Source organism: Charadrius vociferus, unplaced genomic scaffold, assembly GCF_000708025.1.
Source record: "Charadrius vociferus isolate BGI_N301 unplaced genomic scaffold, ASM70802v2 scaffold390, whole genome shotgun sequence".
Classification (NCBI taxonomy): domain Eukaryota; kingdom Metazoa; phylum Chordata; class Aves; order Charadriiformes; family Charadriidae; genus Charadrius; species Charadrius vociferus.
In genome coordinates, this window is record NW_009646433.1 from 1,891,907 (window position 1) to 1,913,359 (window position 21,453).

General features: G+C 46.9%; 2 protein-coding genes across 2 annotated transcripts in view; both read right to left on the reverse strand.

Annotated features, from left to right (window-relative positions):
- Positions 1-4,797, reverse strand: part of CHUK (conserved helix-loop-helix ubiquitous kinase) — a 33,407-nt gene extending 28,610 nt beyond the window's left edge. The window contains exons 1-3 of the mRNA XM_009881757.1: positions 4,753-4,797; positions 4,510-4,662; positions 752-821 (exon numbers count right to left, since the gene is read on the reverse strand). Of these exons, the coding sequence (XP_009880059.1) occupies positions 752-821; positions 4,510-4,662; positions 4,753-4,797 (268 nt within the window). The remainder of the gene's footprint in view (positions 1-751; positions 822-4,509; positions 4,663-4,752) is intronic.
- Positions 4,798-7,607: 2,810 nt separating this feature from the next.
- The window catches only part of CWF19L1 (CWF19-like 1, cell cycle control (S. pombe)), a 13,989-nt gene continuing 143 nt past the window's right edge, over positions 7,608-21,453 (reverse strand). The window contains 12 exon segments of the mRNA XM_009881767.1: positions 7,608-7,757; positions 8,549-8,591; positions 8,593-8,750; positions 9,623-9,702; positions 11,350-11,461; positions 13,661-13,801; positions 14,670-14,754; positions 15,462-15,580; positions 16,181-16,395; positions 17,447-17,548; positions 19,596-19,674; positions 21,327-21,411. Of these exon segments, the coding sequence (XP_009880069.1) occupies positions 7,608-7,757; positions 8,549-8,591; positions 8,593-8,750; positions 9,623-9,702; positions 11,350-11,461; positions 13,661-13,801; positions 14,670-14,754; positions 15,462-15,580; positions 16,181-16,395; positions 17,447-17,548; positions 19,596-19,674; positions 21,327-21,411 (1,369 nt within the window).

Consider the following 21,453-nt stretch of genomic DNA (forward strand, 5'->3'; position numbering starts at 1 on the left):
TAGCCCCCTCCAGCACTGAGTAAAGGAGACCATGATCTCCATCACTGTGCTAGCCACAGCTCTAATGCGGACCGACAGGATTGCTATTCCAAAATGAGAAGCTCCTCAACGTTTAGGCACACTTCTTTTGGGATCACCTACCTAATTAACCTTCAGTTCAGAGCAGATCATTAGCCAGAAGATTGCTGGACTAGCCACAGCATGGTTGGCTTCCTCTTCTGCTATGCTCTCACCTACCTTGCTCTCAGCTCCATGCCAGTTTATCATCTCCTCTGTACCGTCCCCCCAAACAACAACATTTCCCTCCTACTAAGCAAACCCTACGCAGAGAAGCCACAGGGCAGCTTTGGCACTTCTCACGTTGGTTCTCGCTTTTTGGCTTGTAAAAGTTACGTTCCTTCAAGTGACAGGCAGTTTGGCAGCTCTAAAGCCACGAACAGAAACAGGGTTTGAATGGAAAACTGTGACCTTAACAAAACAAAACGTTAAGGTCATAGCTACGTACAACTGACCACTACACAGCTTTTCCAAACCCATTCCACAGAGACATCATTACTGCAAGCTTCTTGTCTCTGTGACCAGCAGGGATACCAAGCCCTTCCACTGGAATAGAAATCTGATTTGTTTTAACACCCTGTTCTCGTCAGTCTCCTTTTTAGGGTCACCTGAAAAAGCAAAATGCCATTACACTTAAAAAAAAAAACAAAAAAAAAAACAAAAAAAAAACAACGAGAGGCATTACGCTACGTACCAACGTCGCTAAGCAGAGAAAGTATTTGACTTTCCTTAAGTCCGCAGCAGTTTTCTGGTTTGTTTAGCAACTACAGCAAAGAAAAAGATGTTTAGAACCACAGTGCAACAGTTAGCAGTCAAGAACATCTTCCACCCCCTGCTGACATGACAGAAAACAGCACAGCCCAAATATAACTCTAGTTGAATGAGGTAGTTGGCTTTGTGAAATAAAAGAATGGGGTAAAAAGAAAACAACTCAGACCCAACGAAAATTCATTGCATGGAGATGGGGTTGAAAAAGATTTGGGCTGCTTGAATACCACAACAGCATCAAAGCCATCAGAGAGCAAACGAGCAAGAGATGCAGGCAGGGCCCGACAGCTGCAGGCAATGGGGATCCTGAGGCTCCTGGAATTTGCTTGTTCCTCATCTGCTGAAGTTTGGCATGATGGGATTTGGAAACACCCCAAATCATAGAATGGTTTGGGTGGAAAGGGACCTTTAAAGGTCATCTAGTCCAACCTCCTCTGCCATGAGCAGGGACATCTTCAACTATATCAGGTTGCTCAGAGTCCTGTCCAACCTGACCTTGAATGCTTCCAGGGATGGGGCATCTACCACCCCTCTGGGCAACCGGTGCCAGTGTTTCACCACCCTCATTGTAAAAAATGTCTTTCTTATACCTAGTTTAAATCTAGCTGAAGCAGGACTGCTGCTTGGAAGAAAAACCCACCAGTGAGGAAAATAAATGGAGCGACAACATGCAAAAGGAGCAGATACACACCTAAGCCCCTTGGCTTTCAAACATGGCTCACTGATAAAAGGATTTAAGAAAGGAAACCAACAGGTTAACCCCTAAATTCAGTACAGGCTACAGAAGAGATGATCACTGCAGTCATTTACAGCTCCCAAACAGCCCGGCTGGCCCAAAGCAACTGCTGCTTTAATCTTAACAAGCCAGCTGCAGTACCAGAGTCTGTTTTTCTCAGTGTGCTGTACCCAAGTGATATCCCACACCATGGAAAAGCAACCCAGGTATCAGCCCAGGCTTCCCAACACTGCGCAGCCACCTCCGTAGTCACCAACATTGCCTGAGCCCTGCAGTGTCCAAGGCACAGTACCAGCCACCCCCACCTCACGGTCAAGCACCTTAAAACCAGCAAAGGGCACGTTCTCCGATAACAGTGCTATTGCCACAGGCTGCCCCAACCCGCACAAGTCACGTTCTTCGGCTCAGAGTGCTCGATCGCTGGCTAGCTCTGCTGTGGGACATGGTCTCCTTTCTGACCGCGCTCCCACAAGAAGCGGCTGCTCGACAATTCAGCGTGCTGGCTCCTAGGTCACCCACCCAGTTAATGCTGAGCTAAAAAGCAGATCGTTGGCCTGTGGATCACTGGAACGTCCACAGCATGGACCATGACCTGAACTCGCCACCCTGCCTCCGCTCTAAAGTGCTTCTTCATCTCTCCTCTCCCGTGCCTAGAACTTTTCTCCTCTAGTGAAAGGTACGGGTGAATCACTGTAGGAACCCCCCTCCTAATCACTGTCTTAACGATCTGTCAATAAGCAGCTTCAGCAATTGCCCGCATATGCCCCGAGTCAATCAACGCATGATCTAACTTTTTGATCACCACACAGAAGGCATTTATAGATGACTGAGGGACACCTCTGCACCGCAGTCACACCTCCCATGATGTCCCCTCATGTTCTTGCCTGCCTCCCACGCGTCAGGCACAACCTCTACGGCGCAGAAGCCAAACTTCAACAGCTCACTCCTTAAGTTCTGGGTAGATGTGCTGAACAACAAAGGAAGAGAGGGGCCAAGTCAGAAATCAAGGTCAGAGGCCACAACACTACCCTGAAAGAGCACAAGCACAAAAATGCGCGTGGCACACAGACAGAGGCTGATGCTTTTCCAGGCTTTATGAAGACGCAGATGTGCAATGAGAAATTCATAGTGGTGCAGAACACAAATGATGCCAAGTGAGTGTAAGAGAAAGATTTAAAGAAGAGCAGCCTCAGAAATAAAAAAAAAATTAAAAAAAGCATCTTTATTTTTCTTTAAGGGACACAGCATTACATGCGATCAAATTAAATGAAGCATGTTACTTCTTCAATTGCCCCAGCATCTATGCAACATCTAAGGATTCATTACAAATTAAATGATCAAACACTGCATTGCAAGTAGAGCTAACATAACGGTAAATTTCTTGGCCAAGGCCTCCAATTTACCCTCAAGTAGTCTAAAAACTTTTACTGCAAAAATACACCATTCAAGCGTCCCCGCGAACAGGGTCAGCTACACGCATTTGCAACATCCAAATGCTTTTTTTTCATATATACCCATTCCCTTTCATAGCCAACCTTAAAATTGTCTCTGAAAACTGCCCTTTAAAATTGCCCCTACTGTTTTAAACAACTCAAAAACATAAAATGAGGCTCAGTAAGTTACTGAGACATTAGCTGCTATCACAGACATTGCATTCAACATCTGCTCACGTTCCTCCATTTAACATCAGTAACAAAAACGATGACAGAAAAATGAGCTTCCTGATCATTTAGATGAGGTGATTTCTAGACAAACTTTAATCAACGGGGATTAGTTTCTTCACCCCTATAGAAATGGTTGCTTCCTGAATCCAGCTGCAACGGAAAGGGAGCATAAACTCTACCGGGCAATGCAGCCGCTGCCTGGGGAACTCCTGGGTGTTGCTGCTTTGCAGAAGGCCAGCTCCCAGAAACTGTTCAGGAGGAAACAGGAAAGTCTCTGAAGCCCTGGAGGCCCCAGTCCAGTACCAAAAGGATCACTCCCTCTGCCGAGAGCAATACAACACTGGCTACACGTGAATCAAACCCATGTCAGACTCCAAACAGAGACCCACGGCAGCAAAGGCTGCATCAAAAGCCAGCAGGGTGAGGGAGGGGATTCTGCCCCTTTACTGCACTCTGGTGAGACCCCACCTGCAGTGCTGTGTCCAGCTTTGGAGTCCTCAGCACAAGGACAGGGACCCGTGGGAGCGGGTCCAGAGGAGGCCACAAAGATGCTGGGAAGGCTGGAGCACCTCTGCTGTGAGGAGAGGCTGAGAGAGTTGGGGGTGTTCAGCCTGGAGAAGAGAAGGCTCCGGGGAGACCTTTGAGTCCCTTCCACTCCCCTAAAAAGGCTACAGGAGAGCTGGGGAGGGACTCTTGATCAGGGAGGGGAGCGATAGGATGAGGGGGGATGGTTTGACACTGAAATAGGGAAGACTTAGATTAGATTAGAAGTTCTTGACTGTGAGGGTGGTGAGCCCCTGGGGCAGGTTGCCCCAAGAAGCTGTGGCTGCCCCATCCCTGGAGGTGTTCAAGGCCAGGTTGGACGGGGCTTGGAGCAACCCGGGCTGGTGGGAGGTGGCCCTGCCCAGGGCAGGTTGGGACTAGATGATCTTCAAGGTCCCTTCCAACCCAAACCATTCTATGATTCTTTGAAAGCCAAATACGCTACAGAAAGTTGTGTGAAAGCTAAAGCAGTTCCATGAAAGAACATACTGCTTCAGGATAAAAACAAAAACAAAACCCCTGTATCTGGCCTATGGATTGTTCTCTGTCCTCCGGTTTCAAAAACACAAGCCTCATTTGCCACGCGTGGCTTTTTTCCACTTTACATTTACTTCCCCGTACCTGTACTTAAAAAAAAAAAAGCACCACAGAACATACATGGTTTCACAGACAACCACAGTTATGGAAACACCATTAAGTCCACTTATTTTGCTAAACAGTGCAAAGCAAAGCAGACATTACCTTCCGGAGGTCACCCCCTGAACAATATTCCATCGCCAGAAGAGGAACATCATTGACCAGAAAGTTCATCTCCTCAGGAACTTCACAGGCTCTTACTACATTGGGATGGTTCAACCTAAGCACATGGAAAGCTGGATAAAAATTATGACTCCTCTTCAGAAGAATAAGACAACAGATTGTCAACTATGTTTTATGTTTCAGGTACAATTTCTGTTCCCCAAACATATCCTTGCTGAGACGTACACTCTTCAGCTGGCACCTACCAGGATCCAAATGCCTAAAATCCATACTTTGGGAATACGCAAACCAGGGATGAGCAGAACCAACGTCCCAAAGTCAAGGTACAGGACTTTAATGATGAGGATCCGGGCTCAAGTTCTGGATTCCTGCACATTCCTGGCAAAGTTGTCACACATGTGTCTCTGTTTATGCATGTGGGGACAGCTTCCCCTGGCCCAAGGGTTTCATAGGAATCCATTAACACTTGTGTGACAGTACTGGGGAGGTAGAACCGGGCAGGTGAAGTCCACGTACACAGGGAAGGATTCACTTCTGCAGCTGAATTCAAACAGCTGTTTCCTGACTGTCTATAACATGCGTTACTCTTGGGAATAAAAGACACATCCAAAAGGAAGTGAAGCCAAATTAGTTCTGTGTACACCTATCAAAGCCTCTGGAAGCCACCACAACAGCAGCTGTAGCCGTGCAGCTCAGCACTTGTATTCAGAAAACGAGTATGGTTAAAAATGCTAAGGAGAACAGCGATCACCGAGCCCCGACTTACAAATTCAGGTTGCCTGGAAGTGGTTTCCTCCAACGTTAGCACAGTCAGCGAGCAGCGGAGGGTGACAAGGCAGCAGAGCAGGAGCTCAGTAAAGCTCTGTGCAGCAAGTGCACCGCAGGCCTTGGTGAGGACAACTCGGAACAAAACTCACCCATGAGACAGAGCATGCCATGCTCCAGGATCTCTCTCAAAAGGGAGGAGGAATTCTCAGGATGAGGGAACAACTAACTGTGTGACGCCCCTCCAACGTCCACAAGGACAAACCTGGCCAGCTCTGGTTTACAGGTACGTCAGAGTGACATGCCAGAAAGAGGGACGGTGGGCAGCGTAGAGTACTCTTTCTCAGGAAAAAGCATTAGGAGACATCATTCTGTACACGTGTGAGCATGACAGAGAAAAAGCAATTCCTAGCTCCCCGGTTGCTAAAGACAAACGCACTGCACGGTACAGGAATACGCGGCTGCTCTCATGTCACCGCATTAAAACTTGACACACGGCGTGGTTTGCGTTTGGAAGAATTCAGCTGTCGCTGGGGGACGGACAAACAGCACAGGGGTCTGGGTGTCGCTAGGTCCCGAGCTGAAGCATCAGCTGCACGCCAGAGCAGAAGCACCCGGACATCTTGGGAGGACAGATAAACCAGCGCAGGGCCCTTGGGTGACCCTCAGCCCGGACGGTTCAGGGCTGGCTGTCCCCAGGCAGATCCCTCAGCCCTCCAGGCTGTCCCCAGCCAGGTCCCTCAGCCCGGCCAGCTCAGAGGTGGCTGTCCCCGCTCCCCGCTCCCATTTCGCATCATACGGCAGGGCACGAGCAATGGCTTCTTTGGCAAGACAAGTCAGACCCTTCTCCAGTTTTCAGCCAGGAAGACAGAGGGGTTAGTTTTGGACCAATTACTCAATTATTAGGCTTATGAGTTCAGTATGCCTTAGGAAAACAATAGAGAAAAATATGATGGGTTTTAAAGCAGGGATTGAGTGACGTTCCTCGCACACAGAGCCCAGCTTGCTACTCCACACATTTGGGGGGCAAAAAAAAAAAAAAAAGGAGGGCAAAATGTGTCTTTTCTTGTAAGCTAGCAAGTGACCTCAGCGTAGCCTGAGGGCATTTTAAACCTATCTCTGCCTTTATTATGTGTGTCATATGCCCCTATTCATCCTTTGTAGTTTAAAGCAAAAATGACCTTTTATAGCTATCTAAAGCGTAATTTTGCTCATGTTCTCCACTCTCGCCATTTGTTTCCAGTTAAATATCAAACAGATGTGCACCCATTTTTAAAAAAAAATGTTTAATATTAGAGAGCATGCCCTCATATAAGACTGGGAAAGCCTTTCAGGAAAATAAGCCTTTCAAATAAAAAGGCATATTAGTAAATTTTAAGGTGATTTTAACTGTATATTTTCAAGCATTAAAGGAAACAGATCCAGCAAGCCATAAAGTGACAAGTGGGAGGTGGGGAAAGATATACGGTACTAGTTTGAAAGAGAAATTAGACCTGGAACAGGGTGGAAAAATCCACCTACCCTGGAGCTATTTGGACCCACAGGTTTGGGGGTGGGGACGCCGGAGGGCGGGAGGAGAGGGTGGGAGCCCGGCAGCTGTTTCCAGATGTTTCCTAACCCCTACACCACCACCCCCCCGCCAAAGAGACACCCAACTGCCTCCCCTGGCTGACGTCAAACCCTAATTTCCAGGGGGCCACGGACCGCTTTCCGCTAGCATCAGCGGTTGAGGATGCACACAGGGCGCCACTGCAGGGTGGGTGGGGTTTTTTTTGTGGTTTAATTCCTCTACTATGGCGGCGTCATTTAATGAAAGCGCCAGGCAGTTGTGGTCATTCTTAACCCGAGCTGGGTCGTCCCGCACCGGTATGGCTCATTCTTGCAAATTCTCCCCCAAGGGAACCTAAAACTACCTCGTGCGCAGCTGCACTGAAAGAGGGTTGGCGTTCGGTATGGGAAGGAATGAATTCTGCAAGCCCTACGCGTAGCTGGAATGATTTTCAGGGAAGCAACACAGCTGTCGTTGACCAGGACCTTCAGCCGGAGCAGAATAGACCCGGCATGTCCCCATCCCTGGAAACGTTCAAGGTCAGGTTGGTCAGGGCTGTGAGCAAGCTGATCTAGTTGAAGACATCCCTGTTCATTGCAAGAGAGTTGGACCAGATGACCTTTCAAGGTCCCCTCCAACCACAACTATTCTGTGAGTCTATGAGTCTCCAAATCAAGTCTACAACGGTCTGCCTCCCAACAGCTTAACCCCACCACGTGAAGCGACCTCGGAGGGAAACGGCCGCCCAGGCGGGACCAAGGGAAAGTCAATTAACAGGTGAAATCTTGTCTCGTACTTGCGTGATATCTGAGTGTTCTGGGATTTCTAACAAGTCAATCTGTTGTTCCTGTGCCTGTGCAATAAAGGACTCCTTAATGTCTTCAGAAGTACAGTGGTCCAATGGGACAGGAATCACCTGGAGAGGGATGACAACGTTTCCATAAAAAGAAGACAAAACAAGAAATTGCAGAAATGGCAGAGAGCAACCAATCCATCACTGGAGCTGGTGTGCTCCTCAGTACTGCTCAGCATCATCAAACAAGACAGGTGAGCACCTATCTGTACAGGCTTAAACTTATGAGTTTGTTTGTTTGGTTTTTTTCTTGTAGGAGCTGAACAAAAAGCTGAAAACTAAAAGCTTGACAAAGTTCTCAGCACAGCCTTCTCCTTTCTCATCTCTGTGGTGGTTTAAGGCCGCTCTGATACAGGTACAGATCTGCCAAGTACAGAAACCACCACAATAAACCCCTAAATGACTGACACATGAGAACAAAAAAACATAAAAATAAATGAAAACATAGGGCTGGTACTGGTAGACAATGACGCCCAGAGTTCTGCATCTATCTTCAGATTTCAGCCTACAAATGTGAGCACTGCAGTTCCTGCGTGAGGTGATCAGAGTCAGAGCGAGGGTCTTGCAACTTATCTGAAAACCTTTTTAATTGGTTCCGCGCGGGAAGAAGTTTTCCTCACCCACTCAATGCAACCAACGCTGTGCTGCTGCAACAGGAAGAATTAAAGGACTGTGGCAGAACCAGCGCACCGGTTTTATTTTTGCTCTGGCTCTGCCTGTGGGTAGGACGACTTCTCTCCATACTCTGGGAAGGCACAGAATAAAGAGGGAGTTTTGAAGGTGAGCTTTCTCTTTCAACTCATTTGCAGAGAAGGGCAAGTTTGTGTTCTCTCAGGGTACCACCAAAACTGTACCTGTAACTGCAGATGCTGACTCCTGTAGTTTCTTTCAAAAAATCTTTCCCTTGCTTCTGAAAAACTCCTTTAGGGCAGTCTTGTACTTGGTCACTTCTTCCACCACCTCTGAAGACAAGTCGACCACCGACTGATAGTGCCCGATAGGCAAAATCAAGACATGATCGGGTAGTAAGCCACCTTTGGCCAGGGCAAGATAGCACTAGAGTGAAACGAAATACAGCCGTTAATCGCTGCAAGCAGCACTTACTTATCGTGCTGTGGCAATTTACTCCCTGACTGTATTCTGAGCATCCCCCAGCCTAGCCAGTCTGCCTCAGGAACAAGAAAATCTTCTCCTCTATCTCACCTTTTAGGAATTGTTTATTAGCAGTTTATTAATTGCTAATAAAATGATGATGATGAGAAAGGGAGAAGGACTGCTGAAGGACAAAAAGAAAAAAAAAAATCCACTTGAAAATGGTTAACAGCTTCTAAAATAAGCCCACGGACAAACCTGTCCCTGTAGCAGTTTGAAGTGGATTATGCTATACAGGAGCAGTAACTTTAAACAAAGCGAATATACCAATCAATGAATTAGTCTCCAAGACATATTTCACGATGTTGAGTTTAAAACTACCTTATTTTCTGCTTATATATAATAAAACTGAATCTACACAGAATAAAACCGGAACCAGTCGTCCCAGGGAGAGCTGGCATAACTCCAGACAGTGCATCCTGCAGCCAAAGCAGGTCCTAGTTTACACTGAGTTCGTGCTGGAAAAGCTCTGCCAGATGGTAACATAAGCAAACCACGAGGGCTGGCACAGCAAAAAGTGTTCAGACGCTGTCATCCAGCTCTGCTGCTGGAGCAAAACTGGGCCACGCTTCATTTTTTTTAAAAGACTAGCTATATAACTAATGTCTTTTCGTAGGGGAGATGTGAAGAAACTGAAAATAAAACCAAGAGTCAGCTTCAAATAAAGTTTGTTTGGGTTGTTTTAAGATTTAAAACCAGAGGTTGATATTTTATATTGCTGTTGCCTCAGCACGATTTTGCTGTCGTGTAGCAAAGGACGTGCTACGGGTACTTACATGCGTGCCAATACTAACAACCAAGTGCTTCTCAACTTCTGGGCTGGCAAGGCAGAACCAGCAGGGTCCCGTGGGCTGTGCTTTATCGGGAGAGGAAAGAGAAACAAGCATTAGCACAAGGCTTATTTGTCAGAACAAGGAACGGAACAAGATCTGGAAGAGCTGTTGTTTTTCAGCCACCCTTCCCCATTGATAAAGCGCCGAAGATGTCAGAAGGGCACAGCTCCTGGAAGCAGATCCGGTCAGAGAACTGGTGCCTCTGGGAAATTCCAGCAAAAGAGGAGGTGGCAGCCATCACACCCTTGCTGACTGCCGTTCTCATCGAGTGCTCTAATTTCATGGAAGAGCACTAACTCCAGGAATTTAACCGTTATAGCTCACTAACAAGAAAGCACCAGCGAATTTAAACCAACAAATCAAAATGAGGTAAAATTACTGCGTAGGCACAGAGAAGGACAGATGCTGCCAAACACACTTGTCAGTTCCGGCTTACTCATCGCACTCAAAGCGCCTGGATTCATAACCAAATTGCGATACACGAGCTGACCTTTAATATAAGCTGATGGCATTGACAAGTTAGGCCTTTCCTTGGGGTCAAACACTATATTCACATCCTCCGCAGGCTGCGTACAAGAATAGACAAGCAGCTTTGCCAATGCAATAAACACGAGGTGGCTCTCCCAAGAACTGCAGAAAACCGAATGTCCAATTCTGGGGTTCATTTATGAGCAAAACAGTGTAACAGGGCTCTCTTCTCATGACATCCAACCCCAGAAGACTTTGGGAGTTATATGAATATGCACAATGGCACACTACATCCTACAGAAGTGACAGGGGAAAACAAGAAACCCCCCCTGCACATTCTTTCAACAAAACTGACTGCCATTACAGCCAGTTGTACTTCTGCAGGCACGTATGGAGCAATGCCATCAAGTAATTTAGCCCGTAGAACTGTTGTGTGCAAGGACTATGCAAAGGGTTTGCAAATCTTAATCGGTAAAAAACGAACAACTTAGTCTCATGTAACAAAGGCAACCAGACTTACCTACCAGGGGCATTTCTGAAGGATGCTTTCTTACCCACTGGCAGCAGGAAAAGCTTTCGCAGAAACAAAAGGGGAGGCCAACACTTACGTTTCCATTTTAAGCCCAAATTTCTTTATAACTGAGACCAACGTTTCTAAAGATGCACGCTTGCAATAACACTGTCACCGAGAAGTAACGATCCTCAAAGATTTCATTTCCATTTCTTAAAGCCAGACAAACTCTGATGAGATTTACAGCACAGAAATACAGAGGTAAGAGAAGAGCTTCCTCCCTTCCCAGTTCATTAAGACTTTGTGAAGTCACAGCAAAGAACAACTGAAGTGGTGTTTCAAGAACTCGTCAGCGCTGTGGCCCAGTCTCTCGCAGTCCCTCTGAATGGAAACATGCTGCTTTGTGAAGCTGCCTGTGGTCCTGTTCAGAGGGCAAATGGCATCAGCCCAACTGCAACCACCACAGATCCAATAGGCTTTTAACCTATACTTTCGACTTTTCATTCACCTATCGATTGTCAGGTTTGTAGGAAACAAGGGACCCTTCATTCCTCTGTATTCCCACAGCATTTAGTATAGTGTCAGAGCACGCTGGCAAGCTGACGTATACATCTACAGCTTGAGAAAAAGGAAGAGATGTTTCAATGCCTCAAGGGAAGAGCTCAGGAAAAAAAAGCATCTGCATACTTACGGGGTTTTTTGGCTTGCTTAGGTTGGGAGTTCCCTGTCTCTTTCCCATCTGAGGGACGTTTCTTTCCCTGATGCTTGTTCAAATCAAAGAAAAACTGACAAGCTGGTTCTTCCTGTTCAGAAAATGAAAACGGAAGCCCATTTATAACTGCATCACAGAAAGTCACAGTACATACAAGAATTTGCCTTTTCCCGAAGAGGTGTATCATCATCATCTTCAAACAACAGGAAAAGCATCAATATCCTGGAAGAGAGTGCACTGAGCTGTCCCAGAAACACAGCAGACTGCCTGCCTGGATACGCAGCCTCAGCCAGGGAAAAAAAATCCTGGAGAGCTGCCCCAAATTGTCACGTGCTTTTATGTAGCCTGTATTTCCTAGAGATGTTAGCCTCTCAACAGTCTCCCACAGAGGCTGAAACCACTTGACTGAGTTGTCACGTACGGCAAAATGCCATTAGAAGGCTTTAATCCTGCAGAGGAAAGCACTTGGAAAGAGGATGGCAAAGAGCAGGGCTGCTCACGCCAGCTTAGCTCGGCTCCCACCTGGGAGCACAACCGCAGTCTACAATCTACCCCATGCTGGACGAACCGGCACGTACAGCGGAAACATTTTCGTGCCTGTCTTCAATTGGATATTGAAGCACAAGGGTACAAGAATTTTTCTTTCCATCAAGTTATTGACTATTTGGTCTCTTTAAAGCCTTACTGCCAGGGGTTGAACACAATAAATCTCTGCTGGGGGTGGGGAGGTTGTCACAGCTAAAGGGGTAAGGAGGTGCCTGTTACCCTCACGCCCACCCATCCTGTCAGCTGGAAGGAGCCAGCCCTTCCCTCTCCACGCGTGCCCCAGGGAGAGAGGCTGTAAAGCAGTGTTTCCACTCCCTGCCTGACACACTGTTCCAGCAAAGTCCAAGTCAAGCCTAACTTCAGGCTGAGTATTTCCCTGCCTCCGCCATGATTTCCCGATTTGGTTTCTCTACGTCACATTAAGGTATACAGGCATAGCTATTCACGTGTCCACATTAGTGGAGTATCCCAAATGCTTAGAGGGCAAAACGTGCTCTGCACAGGGAAATAATCTGAGTCTCTACGCTGACGAACACAATCCACTTGTCTGATGATCAAATTACGAAGTTGGCGATTTCAAATCTTCTGACACCAACAGCTGAGTGCTCAAGCCGCAGGAAGTAACCCTTCTGCCCTCAGGTGGCAAGCAATCAATATTTAAAAGAGCACAGAGTTGGACACTCGAGAAAAAAAAAACAAACAAAAGCACCTAACACCTAGCTCACCAGCATGGAGGGATACAGTGGAAATGCAACATCAAAAAAAGTAGCGTCTGAGTAGTCAGCAGTCTAAGGGAGAAAATTGGGGGCCAACTGCAAAAGACTAATTTGTAGTCCACAAGCTTAGAAAGAAGACAACCATGCATGCTGAGGTGCCCGTAGGGGACAGTCCCAACAAGCAAGCAGATCTAACCACAGCACGACCATGCAGACCTGCAGGAAGAATCATAGAATGGTTTGTGTTGGAAGGGACCTTTACAGGTCATCTAGTCCAACCTCCCCTGCAATAAGCAGAGACATCTTCAACTACATCAGGTCGCTCAGAGCCCCGTCCAACCTGACTTTGAGTATTTCCAGGGATGGGGCATCTGCCACCTCTCTGGGGAACCTTTTCCGGTGTTTCACCACCCTCATTGTAAAAAATGTCTTCCTTATACCTAGTCTAAATCTACCCTGTTTTCATTTAAAACCATTCCCCTTCATCCTATCACTACATGCCCTACTAAAAAGTCTGTCCCCATCTTTCCTGTAGGCCCTCTTTAGGTACTGGAAGGGTGCCATAAGGTCTCCCCGAAGCCTTCTCTTCTCCAGGCTGAACACCCCCAACTCTCTCAGCCTCTCCTCACAGCAGAGGTGCTCCAGCCCTCGCATCATTTTTGTGGCCCTCCTCTGGACCCGCTCCAACAGGTCCACATCCTTCTTATGTTGGGGTCCCCAAAGCTGGATGCAGTACTGCAGGTGGGGTCTCACCAGAGCGGAGCAGAGGGGCAGAATCACCTCCCTTGACCTGCTGGCCACGCTGCTTTTGATGTCACCTGGGACATGGCTGGCTTATGAAGGCAAAAACTGTAACAAACTCCCATGCATCGCATCTATACTATTTGGTTGATGCAAATAGTTTACACAGAATCCTGAAATTTTTTTTGGACAAAAATACTCCAAGGTTAAAGCCAAACACTGTTCTAAGCTCCCTAAACACAGAGAGTGAAACCAGAGTGCACAGATGGGGGAGAACTCAGTGGTACCTCTGCACACAGGGGTGCTTTGGTCTTCTGAGTCTCCTTCCGTGATTTTCGGTACGGATTTTCAGTGACGTCCTGTGGCTGTTTCACCAGCTCTGTAGGGTCCATCAAGCTCATCGGCACAATGCTGAAGGCGTAGAGATACTAGAAAAAAAAAACAGATGGCTGAAATGCAAGAAGCTTTTGCCACGACTGCAACTCCGAAGATGTCGGTTGTGAACTAAGCCACCCTGAAACGGTAACCACACAACTTAGCACTGCAAGAACTCAGCAAATCAGCGTTTAAGCTAAGGCAGGACATGAAAAACACACTCCCTGTGCCAGTCTCTCCCACCCAGTAAAACCAAGAGTTTATGGAACGCTTCCTCCTTTCACTTTAAGGAAAGAGCTGTTTGAAAAGCAGCAGTGTATCCTCCTTAAAAAAGAAATGGCCTTAATTCTTGCCCGTTTCCAGGCCTTCTTTCTGTCCAGAAATCCTGGACCTTTTTTTGTTACCAGGCCTGGTTCCTATGCCTTCTTAACCACTAGCAACCTGTCCTTGTATGCCAATATTCTGTAACTTTCTTAAGGAAAAAAGAGAAACAGGTTAAAAAAACCCCAAACCAAACCAGCCCCTTCCCATCCCTGAAGTTAGTAATTTTCAGTGATGCGTTAAGGGCTCCTTTGGAATTTCTCTTCTTTCTTAAAGCAGGCCATGTGAATAGAAAATATGTAAAGCAGGTGGGTAAGAGGAAGGAATGGTAGATTTCTAAGAACTTTCCTCTGCAGCTGTCTTCACAGCTAGATGCCATTTGACCAGGGGGAGAAGAACAATGGTGCTTCAGAACACATCTTGCAGCTCTTACCCTTCTAACGTGATGTGCAAATGGTATCTGTTACTCAAGTGAGACAGATCACTCCACTTCAGTCAAGCTTTGAAGTGATCGATGCTGTCCTCTAGCTAGCCAAAGCTAGGCTTACTGCCCTATTACTTGTACTTGAGAAAAGAAGAAAGATTCAAGAGTGTCAGTACCTTTTTCTTGCTTGTATTGCCAACATCAGCAAGCGCAATAAACCTGCTCACGTGCTGTGGGGTCTCCTGTAGCACTGTGTGATTTCTGGAAGGAAGTAAAACGTGATTGTACTGGCATATGCAATATAGAAAAGGACAGTGGGGAAACAACACGTCCTCCACGAAGCTACTCAGGCAGCATGTCAGCCACATAGTCTTCGGCCAAGAACAAGGAGGGCTGAGGACAGACTCATCTAACAGCAAACAGCTGCACGGACCAAAATGACATCTCATTGCAGTCCAAATACAGAGAGGTAAGAGGAAAATTCACCAGTCTGAAAACAGCCATACCTTTGAAGTCTTTCCTGTGGAAAGGATAATAATCTTACCCAACATTAACATGACAGCCTTAGTTCTATGGGTAGGTTGCTCTGACACCTGCCTTATGTTACCAGTCACGTTTTATATACAAAGGTATGACTGAAGACACCGCTCTCTTCACCACACAAGAGCTTTTCCACGATACGTTTTCAGAGATACACCCCTGAATTAAGCTGAACACTGTTTAAATGCGACTAAGGGCAACTAATTTGGCGTCAGATTCACAGCAACCTACTGGGACAAGCGTTGTCAGCAATGGCACAGTTTTCCAGGCAGCAGGAATTACAGGAAGAAGATGAATCTGAGAAACAATCTTGACCCTGCGTCAGGGCTGGATGACTTCATAAAATTGTTTTACGGTTGTCCTCCCGCGTTGTTTAAAAACTGAATTCTTATTAGAAAAGAAATGAGATTTCACATGGTCTTACAAACCTGTAAGGAAGTCTTTCATAATAGGCCTTCTCCAGGGCAGCAAAGTGGTACCTTGGTTTGAGACTTGCAGCTAGATCAGATACTAACTTGGAGCCACATTTCTTGGTATCTATTTCTCCCTATAAAATAGAAACCAGTTATATAATATACGTAGTGAAAAGAAACAGTTTTATACAGAACTGCAAGCTGGAAATGTAGAGACTGACTATACCGGGTGCCATTCCCCGGAAGTGGAAAAAAAAGTCAAAAGGGCTTGATATCCTATTGCCAATCAGAGGTTACTCATTTATTCCACTCAGGGTTTGCATCCACTCGTTTCATCAATCCAAGTTTGTTGTACTTTCCTTCTCTTGGTGTATTTTCTTGAGGGTAACCCACCCTCAAGAAGGCAGTTTTCCTCCGTGCGCCCTCCAGAGATTAGCAGCATCCTTCCACAGCAACTGCAGCCAACTAAATTCACAGCAACGTTTGTGATCAGATGAAAGCTATTGACTCTGATTTTTCAGTCAGGGACAGATAAAACACCCTGGAGTTTCACAAATCCCCCTCCCCAATGGTCCTTCTCTAAAGAACCACAACATCTGCTGTCCGTTTTTTACTTTTAGCTTTCTCAAACACTCAGAAATTACCCAACAGCCCAAATTGCCACAGCAAGCAGAAAGGCAATCCTTTGTTAAATCCATCTGGAAACTCATTCCACCAGGAAACAGAACACTTACCGCACTGTTGGCAAAAGTCCCTACATCTCTGGGCCAGGGGGACGTCAGCAATATATCGACACCTTTGAAGTTTGGGGTTGATAACAAAGATGTTTTTAATTCTGCCACATCCTTTGCGCTAAAGCTGTAGGCGGGAGCTGGCTCATCCTGGGACTCGGTGCCGCTCAGGTATGCGATCTGCAGTCCAGAAGTACCGCTGTAAAGACCTCGACGGCCTGCATTAATAGACAGGCACGTACTTCAGATGTAGGCACTGCAAGTAATCTCTAAGTCGCATCACAGAGGACCAAATTCAGCAGTCCTGCCTTATTCTAGTGAAACTGGCCTTACAGGCAGCTCATTTTCTGTGCCTCTAAACTGTGGTAAAGGCACGTTTTAGCGCAATGACTCAAACCCTGCCTAGAGTGAAGCAGCTGTTCAGACAACCCTCAGTCTTCTCTCATCGCTGCTGTCTTGCTTCCCCCAAATCCAGATCAAAAGCTCAGTATGAAGGCTGAGTAAAAGAAGACAACTGTAAGTGCCTTTACTTGTTAAGTTTTTTGTCAGGTGGCATTCTAGCAAGAAATTAGTCTTTCCTTTTAGATTTGCTACAGCTTCATTATCTTTAGAGATGACACTTCTTACCTTTGCTACTCCAGTACAGCCTCAGAGCATAGCAAAAATCATATTTCAAGTAGGAAACCTTCCCCGTAAAAAGACAGGCAGGCTGTGGGAATAAGCCGTTCTCAAAGAACAGGTTCTTTCAACCACTATTCCTTTTGGTTAGCAAGCGCAGTGTTAGAAAACAACAACAAAAAAGCAGGGTTCTTTTTCACGTTTTACATAGCAGATCCATAGAATCATAGAATTGTAGAATGATTTAGGTTGGAAAGGACCATCTACTTCCAACCCATGGGCAGGGCCACCTCCCACCAGCCCAGGTTGCTCCAAGCCCCGTCCAACCTGGCCTTGAACACGTCCAGGGATGGGGCAGCCACAGCTTCTCGGGGCAATCTGGGCAAGTGCCTCACCGCCCTCACAGTAAACAATTTCTTCCTAATATCTATTCTAGATCTCCCCTCTTCCAGTTTGAATCAGCCACTTTGAATCAGATTGCATCAGCCTTTCAACATAGAGTTCAATCCCAGTCTGAATCCCAGAATAAGAAATGCCACCTTAAAATTTCCAGGAAAAGGAAGGGCTTTGAAGTGGGAAGATCAGAAAACGTTCAGGAAAGCATCACTGGGCAAATGCACGTCACTTATCACAAACCACCTGCAGCCTTACCTAAATAAGTGATGTTCTCAGCTAATTCGCAGCCACTGATGTCCGGAAAATAGCTCACGGTCTCTTGGTCATTGGCACCAAGCACGTAGGTTGGGATTGGAGCTGAGGAAGAAAACCACATGCACTCAGTCTGCTTTAATTCAAGTACATCAGCACAAGTTCAGTCCACATTTCCTAGGAATTGCAGCAGGTCCTATCCATCCCTCCAGACCCCACCAAGCACTCCTTTGCAGCACACCGAGGAGCAGCAAGCACAGAACAAGAAACCCTTCTTCAGTATAAGTCCCCAAATCTGCTGTTTCCACAGATGCATATAGCATCAGCAGAGAATAACCTCAGCTTTAACTACAACTCGCTCCACTGCCTACATAAGAAGATCAGCTCTGAAATGATCCACAGGCCTAAAAACATGGGTCTTCCTTGAGGCAATGCTAAGTAAACACCAGAGCACAGGGACACCTGATGATTCAGTTTAAGCCGATATAAATTTGTATGGTTATCAAAAAAGCGCAAACAGTTGATGTTTTGGGGGAAAAGCTCAAGTTCATTAGCTCTTTGATTCACTCGGTGGAAGAATTTGCTGCATGACTTCAGCTAGAACTGGTGGACATAAAAAAAAAAAAAAAAAAAGAGCAATGGGAAGGACCAGTTTTTAATTTCTCTATGGCTAGGTGACCAATAAACATTTCTTTCTCCCAACAGCATAAGTCAAATCCTTTCAAGCTATTAAAAGTTAGAAAATGCAATGACCGATGTCAGAGACACCTCCTGTAGATTTCCCAGCAGACCAGTAAGCTGATCAACAGCTCACCTGGTCAGCAGGTCCTAAGATTTTCACCGAATAAAAACAGCAATAGTTTTCTATTTAAGAAGGGAGAGCAGCAGCAATATAGCAGCTCTGCTACGGCTGTTGTTCGACTGTTGGTTGAAGTTCCAGCTCCCAGAGTCAGAAGACACAGGAGGTTGCTTTCCATTGCAGAGCAGAGTTTGAAAACCTTCTGAATAGCTTAAAACCACGACAAATTCACACAAATCTTGTTTGTTATACATGTGCCTATTGGTGAGGTTACTACAGATGTTTTCGACAGTTCAAAGGGTAAAGATTAAATTCAGTTGAGGATGAGCAAAAACGCATCAGTCCAGGGACGACTTTGCTGTTAGCACCACCCTTCTCCCTGCGCGCACAGGAGAGCGGAGTTTAATCCAGTAACAATTCTCCTTGTATTCTCACAGCAACAGGAACACGGGGCAGCACGCCTTGCCAATGCAAGTCCTCGGCCACGTGCAGCAAACGGGACAAGCGTTGTCCAGGCGGCTCACGCAGACGCAGGGATAACTGGGGAGCGATGCGGCAAAGAGACGGAGTGGAAAGCAGGAGTCCCAGCTCCCGTCTGGCTTGCCTCATGTCAGGGGTGAGAGCCAAAGTAGCACTGAAGGGGAAAGAGCAACGCTACAAATGCTCGTGAGGTAGCATCTCCCTTAAAAGACGGGTGTGGAAAGAGGCAGAGAAGTCCACACAGGATTTTTCCTGTCCATGGCTGGGAAAATATCTTCAGCCCAAGGGCTGCGGGGACCAAGGAGGAATGGGCAAACCCAGCCTTCCCATCTCCAAGGCTGAAGAACAGAGACACTCAGGCCACCAGCACCTCTGCTTTCCCCTTTCTCCCCAGGCCTGAATGCAGGGAGGTGAAGAACAGCGCTGCTACATCCTGCGGAGAGGTCTGTGGTGGAAGTGTGAAGGTGGGTGTGAACAGGGAATGACCAGGAATTTCTGTGAGGGAAGCACCAGGAGTGGCAGAAGAAGGGCTACACACTGGCCGGCGTGCTGGCATGGCGTGGCCTGCTGAATGAAGTGCTGTAAACATCTACATACAGCTTCCCAGGCTACCTGGGTGGACCCAAATCATGGACAGGCCACTTGGACACATGCATCTTTGTGCTCCCGAGTCTGAGAGCATGACAGAAATGAGTTTTGTTTTAAAACAAAACCGTCGTTCCCTCCTGTGTGGAGTTTTCCTACGTGAGTTTAACTGCTTTAACATTACACCGTTTAACTGCAACTTCTGAATTCAAAAGCGCACTGCAAAGAGACATAAAGTGGGATGTGAAATAGTGCAATCACCAGCATCCAGAATGATGCCTTCCTTACCTTTCTTGGCCCCTGTGCGATACTCTGCCCATTCTGTCTCTGAAGTTGAGCCAAAAAAATTCCCAACGCACAAAAGCATCTGAAAACAAGTAAGAGTTGCCATTTGACCAACGAGACAACACACACCACTTTTTCACGATATGCTGTATCGTCCCAACACTGTGACATGTGTCACTTCAACAGCACTTTTTTTTTTTTTTTTTTTTTTGTTGCTATGGTGCAGAGGTTCCTCTGTATCACAAAATGGTTTGGGTAGGAAGGGACCTTAAAGATTATCCAGTTCCAATTGCTCTGCACTGGGCAGGGACACGTCCCACTAGACCAGGTTGCTCAAAGCCCCATCCAGCCTGGCCTTCACAGAATCACAGAACGGCCGAGGTTGGAAGGGACCTTCGGAGATCATCTAGTCCAACCCCCCTGCCAGGGCAGGTTCACCCAGAGCAGGTTGGACAGGAATGCATCCAGGTGGGTTTGGAATATCTCCAGAGAAGGAGACTCCACACCTCTCTGGGCAGCCTGTGCCAGTGCTCTGCCACCCACAAAGTAAAGAAGTTTTTCCTCATGCCCAGACAAAACTTCCCGTGTTCCAGTTTGTGCCCATTGCCCCTCGTCCTGTCACTGGGCACCACAGAAAAGAGTGGCCCCATCCTCTTTCCACCCGCCCTGTAGATATTGATAAGCATTGATGAGATCCGCTCTCAGCCTTCTCTTCTCCAGGCTAAACAGCCCCAGGGCTCTCAGCCTTTCCTCATAAGAGAGGTGCTCCATTCTCTTCGTCATCTTCGTAGCCCTTATCTGCATCTACTATCAAACGCATAACAGCAACATTAATGGGTTTAAATGTGACAAGGTGACAGTTGCTCTCCTGCACTCTCTGCCCACACGTTACAGCTCCTACCAACACTTTGGTGCTGGGAAAGGAGGGCTGAGGGGGCTGCAAAGCCCCCCTCCACCGGCCCTTTCGTACTCAGAGCAGAATAAGACCAGAGGAGATCGCATCCCCGGAGCAGGGCAACAGCAGCAGCGACATCCCCCCCAGCACCCTTCCATGTGAAACCCACCCAGGAGCTTCTCCCGTGTTGTTATCCCAAACCTGGGTTCTTTACCCGGTGTGCAAAAACCGATTGACAACACGGAGTCGACATATTTGTTTTATTCTAGTTCTGCACAGAAAAGGGCACCGGGCAATAATTTCACGAAGCTAGCACACCTGTTAGGAAACACCTAGGGTCTTTTATACAAAAAGGTAATGAAGGAAAAACACATCAAAATAATTGCTCACTTGCAGTTATACAATAAAAACTCATTTGCACACGTCCCAGCTTCTGTCAGGCTCATTATACCCAGGTATTCTTACATTTACATATAAAAATCTCCTCCTAGAGGTGTGATTTTTAGTATTAAAATTATCTAAGGTAACTAGAGACTATACCTTCATCCTGTCAGCTACCACTAGATTACTGTTTAACTTTCTATTCTATTGGGGCTCCACTTGGAACAACAGCTAACATCAAGACTGGATTATGTAGGTTCACGGGGCTTTTTGTTTAGGGACTTTCTATTCCCGTCGCTATGGTTTCAGAGTAGGCCACCACATCAACAGCAACTCAATTCCGTGGACTTTTTAACTCTTTTCGATGTTAGTGTCGCTCTGGGCAGGCCCCTGACCTGAGTTACCCCAGGGGAACCCCAACACAGAACAGCCCCCCGCCCCCGTCCCCCGAGGCTTACGTCGAAGTGGCCGCTCTTGCCCTGGATGGCCCGGACCCGCCCGAAGAGAGCCTCCAGCCGCCCCTCCACATCGCCACATGCCAGCCTGTGGGACACAGAGCGTCAGCGGCCGCCCCGCCCCATCCCC